Consider the following 5,286-nt stretch of genomic DNA (forward strand, 5'->3'; position numbering starts at 1 on the left):
TGGGGTCCTGTTGGGTCCTGTTGGGTCCTGTTGGGTCCTGTCGGGTCCTGTCGGGTCCTGTTGGGTCCTGTTGGGTCCTGTTGGGTCCTGTTGGGTCCTGTCGGGTCCTGTCGGGTCCTGTTGGGTCCTGTTGGGTCCTGTCGGGTCCTGTGGGTCCTGTCGGGTCCTGTTGGGTCCTGTTGGGTCCTGTCGGGTCCTGTCGGGTCCTGTCGGGTCCTGTCGGGTCCTGTCGGGTCCTGTTGACTCCTGAGGCGGCGGCTGGTACCGACGGGCCAATCGTGCTGCAGCTCGTGAGGTCGCAGAGGCAAAAACTCGGGGCTGGGAGGAGTTCGGGGGAAACATGGAGGACGACGATCGACTCAGAGATTCTGTTCAACCGTCCGGCGCCTCAGGAGGGAAGCAGTTCTTCACCAACACTGTTTCCAGTGGGGGGGGAGAACTGTTCACCTCGACTGGGGACGTTGTTGGACGGTGGAAGGAAAACTTTGAGGATCTCCTCAATCCCACCGTCACGTCTTCCGAGGAGGAAGTCGAGGCTGGAGACTCGGAGGTGGACTCATCCATCACCCTGGCTGAAGTCACTGAGGTGGTTAAAGTTCCTCGGTGGTTCTGTTGGTGGATGATCCGTCCTGAGTACCTTAAGTCTCTGGATGTTGTGGGTCTTGGCTGACACGCCTCTTCAACATCGCGTGGCGGTCGGGGACAGAACCTCTGGACCTTCAGACCGGGGTGGTGGTCCCTCTGTATAAGAAGGGCGACCAGAGGCTGTGTTCCAACTCCAGGAGAATCACACTCCTCAGCCTCCCTGGTCTGTGTCAGGGACTGGAGAGGAGAATCCGGCCGATAGTCGAACCTCGGGTCCAGGAGGAGCAGTGTGGTTTTGGTCCTGGTCGTGGACACTGGACCAGCTCTACACTCTCCATCGGTGCTCGAGGTTCTTGGGAGTTTGCCCAACCAGTCCACATGTGTTTTGTGGATCTGGAGAAGGTGTTTGAGCGTGTCCCTCGTGTGTCCTGTGGGGGGCGCCTGGGAGTCTGGGGTCTGGTCCCTGTACGACCGGAGCAGGAGCCGTGTTCATCTGTGGAATCTGTTCTACTGAAGGACTAGTGCAGTATAATAGTATAACTCTGTGTGTGTGTGTGTGTGGTGTGTGTGGTGTGTCGTGTGTGTGTGTTGTGCGTCTTGTGTGTCTTGTGTGTGTTGTGTGTGTGTTGTGCGTCAGTGCGGCGGTGGAGAGCACTGGAGCTGCCAAAGCCGAGGCTCAGTCCAGAGCAGAAGCCGCTCGGATCCAGGGAGAAGCTGCAGTGAACGAGGCCAAACTGAAGGCTGAGGCCCAGAGGATCGAGGCCGTGAGTGACCCCTGACCTCTGACCCCAACCCAGACTGACCCCTGACCTCTGACCCCAACCCAGACTGACCCCTGACCCCTTTTCATTCGCTGACTGGAGTCATTTTCTAATCATTCATTTGACTTGATTTTCATTCTTTTACTTCTGAAGATGGAAGTTTTGTTTGTTGAATCCTTTGTTCCCTTTTGTCATTAAATAAACTGTGGTGTTTGTGGTGTTTGTGGTGTCGTCTTTAAACTCTCTCCGGTGTTTGTCGTCTTTATTCTCTCTGGTGTTTGTGGTCGTCCAGGAGGCGGAGCTGCAGCGTCTGGCCCAGGCTCGGGAGCAGGAGTTGGGATATAAACGGGACATGGACAAACTGGAGGTGGAGAAGCAGGAGAAACTGGCCCAGATCGAGAGTCAGAAGTTCAGTCGGCTGGTGGAGAGTCTGGGCGCCGACACGCTCAAGGAGATGGCCAAGGCGGGGCCCGAGCTGCAGGTGAGGGCGGGGCCGGGCGGGGGAGGGCGGGGCTAAGGCGGGGAGGGCGGGGCAACCCAACCCAGAGACTCAGGGACGGGTCAAATGCAGAGACACTTGGACCTACAGAGAGAATGAAGCTCAGCAGAACGTTGACCTGTGTCCCTCAGTGAGACTTCTGGTCCTGCAGGTCGAAGTCTCCAGCCTTTTTCCTCTGGGGCACTGCAAAAAAACTTGACCAAAATTTAACATTTAAACACTTAAATCTGTCAAAAAATGATTTAAAAGTGTTGAAATGATGTGTCCATGCAACAAAGATCATTTTACTGGACAAGTTCTTTTAAAATAATCGACCTCTAGACGAGAATGAAGCGTCTCAGAACGAGTGAGTCGATCATGAATCTGAAAACAAGATGAGAAACCTGATTTTAAAATCTTGTCCAGATCAGAGACATTTGCAGCGCGAGCTCCTTCACAAAATGAAAGATCTTCTAACGCAGGAGAGTCAAACTCAAACTCAGAGGCCAAAATTAAAAACTGGGACTAAGTCGTGGGTCAAACTAAATATTTTCCTGAGATACAAGACTGAGAAAGTCGTTGAGTCCTGTTGAGTCCTCGTTGAGTCCTCGTTGAGTCCGTTGAGTTGAGTCCGTGTTGAGTCCGTTGTCAGTCCTGTTGAGTCCGTCGTTGAGTCCGTGTTGAGTCCTCGTTGAGTCCTCGTTGAGTCCTCGTTGAGTCCTCGTTGAGTCCTCGTTGAGTCCTCGTTGAGTCCTGTTGAGTCGTTGAGTCTCGTGTTGAGTCCGTTGAGTCTCGTTGAGTCTCGTTGAGTTGAGTCCTCGTTGAGTCCTCGTTGAGTCCTCGTTGAGTCCCTCGTTGTTGAGTCCTCGTTGAGTTCTCGTTGAGTCCTCGTTGAGTCCTCGTTGAGTCCCTCCGTTGAGGTCGTTGAGTCCTCGTTGAGTCCTCGTTGAGTCCTTGAGTCCTGTGACCGTTGAGTCGTTGAGTCCTCCGTTGAGCCGTTGAGTCGCGTTGAGTCCTCGTTGAGTCCTCGTTGAGTCCTCGTTGAGTCCTCGTTGAGTCCGTGTTGAGTCCGTGTTGAGTCCTCGTTGAGTCCGTGTTGAGTCCGTGTTGAGTCCGTGTTGAGTCCTCGTTGAGTCCGTGTTGAGTCCTCGTTGAGTCCTCGTTGAGTCCGTGTTGAGTCCTCGTTGAGTCCGTGTTGAGTCCGTGTTGAGTCCTCGTTGAGTCCTCGTTGAGTCCGTGTTGAGTCCTCGTTGAGTCCTCGTTGAGTCCTCGTTGAGTCCGTGTTGAGTCCTCGTTGAGTCCTCGTTGAGTCCTCGTTGAGTCCTCGTTGAGTCCGTGTTGAGTCCGAGTTGAGTCGAGTTGAGTCCTCGTTGAGTCGTTGAGTCGAGTGAGTCCGAGTTGAGTCCGAGTTGAGTCCCGTTGAGTCGTTGAGTCCGTTGAGTCTCGTTGAGTCCTCGTTGAGTCCGTGTTGAGTCCGTTGAGTCCGTTGAGTCCTCGTTGAGTCCGCGTTGAGTCCGTGTTGAGTCCTCGTTGAGTCCTCGTTGAGTCTCGTTGAGTCCGCGTTGAGTCCTCGTTGAGTCCGTGTTGAGTCCTCGTTGAGTCCTCGTTGAGTCCTGTTGAGTCCGTGTTGAGTCCGTGTTGAGTCCTCGTTGAGTCCTCGTTGAGTCCGTGTTGAGTCCTCGTTGAGTCCTCGTTGAGTCCTCGTTGAGTCCTCGTTGAGTCCGTGTTGAGTCCGTGTTGAGTCCTCGTTGAGTCTCTGTCTCTGTGTCTGTTTCAGGTGAAGATGCTTCAGGCTCTGGGGCTGAAGTCGACTCTGATCACTGACGGCTCGTCTCCCATCAACCTGTTCACCACCGCCAACGGCCTGTTGGGGGCGCTGCCGGGCCACGGGCAGGAGTAAAGACCCGAGAGGAGAGACCGAGACCAGGACCGGGACCGAGACCGGGACCGAGACCGGGACCGAGACCGGGACCAGAGGAGAGACCAGTTTATAAAAATATAAAACTACAGGAATTTATTACGAGTTAAAGCTGCTGATGTAAAAGGGTGTGTCCTTGTCTCCTTTCTTGTCTCCTTGTTTACTTCCTTGTTTCCTCGTCTCCTTGCCTCCTCAGGTCAAAGCTCTGATAAAATGAAGTTTTACATTTGTTGCACTTTTTCCTTCAAGGCCTTAAATAAACGAAGTGCTGCTTATTCTGTCTCCAGACTGTTTTTAATGTTCAAGGTTTAGTCCTGGTTTAGTCCTGGTTTAGTCCTGGTTTAGTCCTGGTTTAGTCCTGGTTTAGTCCTGGTTTAGTTCTGGTTTAGATTCATGATTTCTGCCACAGTGTAAGAGTCGGGTTTGTGGAGAGGCGAGCCTGTTCACAGTGAGGACACATGTTTTTAGTGCATTAAAAAAGTGACGTACTGTGGCTTTAATTATCGTGTTTAAAGTGTAAAAGTGTCAGAGTCTGATCTGGGGTCAGATCTCACACGCTCAGAGTCTGGACCTGATGGAGACTCTGGAAACATCAGGAGCCACAGGAGCCACAGGAGGAGCCACAGGAGGAGCCACAGGAGGAGCCACAGGAGGAGCCACAGGAGGAGCCAGTCACAAAAACTGTCACTGTGTCCTTGGGCAAGACACTTCCCCCTGTGTGTGTGTGATGGTGGGAGGGGCTGACGGTGCAGGTTGGCCTCACTTCTGTCTGTTCGCCCCTGAGTTTGGAGAGAAGAAGAATAAAGTGTGAAGAGCTTTGAGTCTTGAAAGACGCCGTGTAAATAAAACGATGAATTATAAAATGAATGAATGACTTAATATGAACCGTCCTGTTGTCCTCGGGTCAAAATGACCCAACAGTGAAATTCAGTTAAAATCACAGTCAGAGAAAGTTCTCTACACACCACAGACTGTGAGAATGTTTCAGTTCAATCAGTAGCAGATGTAAACAGGACAGGAGCCTTGGTAAATGGTCACACTTTTCCACGTTCATGGTTCAAAACACTTTACAACAAGGAACCACTGTTCATCGGGATGAATAAAAACACATTCAAAATTCCTTTTTGCACATTTCTTTTGTTTCTAAAGCTGTAGAAATGCAGGTGAAAAGGGAAAACTCAAGTTTTCACACATTTTGTGGTGAATGTTTCTTCAAGCAAAATAAAAATTGGTGTTTAGAATAAAATTAAACTGCTGCTATACTGGGGATTTAGTGAAGACGGGTCATTTTGACCCGGAGGACACGAGGTGTATACAGAATATGAGTGTGATGACCCGAGTGTGATGACCCGAGTGTGATGACCAGAGTGTGATGACCAGAGTGTGATGACCAGACTCAGACGGGGTGAGGATCTGTTTACTTGTTGTTCACTTTGTAATTTGCCGTGAAATATCCAAAAGTTAAATTCACAAATGTTTGACTTGATCATTTCTGTTTTCGACTCGACTTAAGAAACTCACTGAATTATAATAAAAATCTGCAT

General features: G+C 51.1%; 1 protein-coding gene across 1 annotated transcript in view; it reads left to right on the forward strand.

Annotated features, from left to right (window-relative positions):
* mvp (major vault protein) overlaps positions 1-4,017 on the forward strand; it is a 32,702-nt gene extending 28,685 nt beyond the window's left edge. The window contains exons 14-16 of the mRNA XM_055152524.1: positions 1,223-1,349; positions 1,639-1,827; positions 3,602-4,017. Of these exons, the coding sequence (XP_055008499.1) occupies positions 1,223-1,349; positions 1,639-1,827; positions 3,602-3,724 (439 nt within the window). The 3' untranslated portion in view covers positions 3,725-4,017. The remainder of the gene's footprint in view (positions 1-1,222; positions 1,350-1,638; positions 1,828-3,601) is intronic.
* The last annotated feature ends 1,269 nt before the right edge of the window (positions 4,018-5,286 follow it).

Source organism: Boleophthalmus pectinirostris, unplaced genomic scaffold, assembly GCF_026225935.1.
Source record: "Boleophthalmus pectinirostris isolate CB_2022bp ecotype Guang Dong unplaced genomic scaffold, ASM2622593v1 HiC_scaffold_17, whole genome shotgun sequence".
Lineage (NCBI taxonomy): Eukaryota > Metazoa > Chordata > Actinopteri > Gobiiformes > Gobiidae > Boleophthalmus > Boleophthalmus pectinirostris.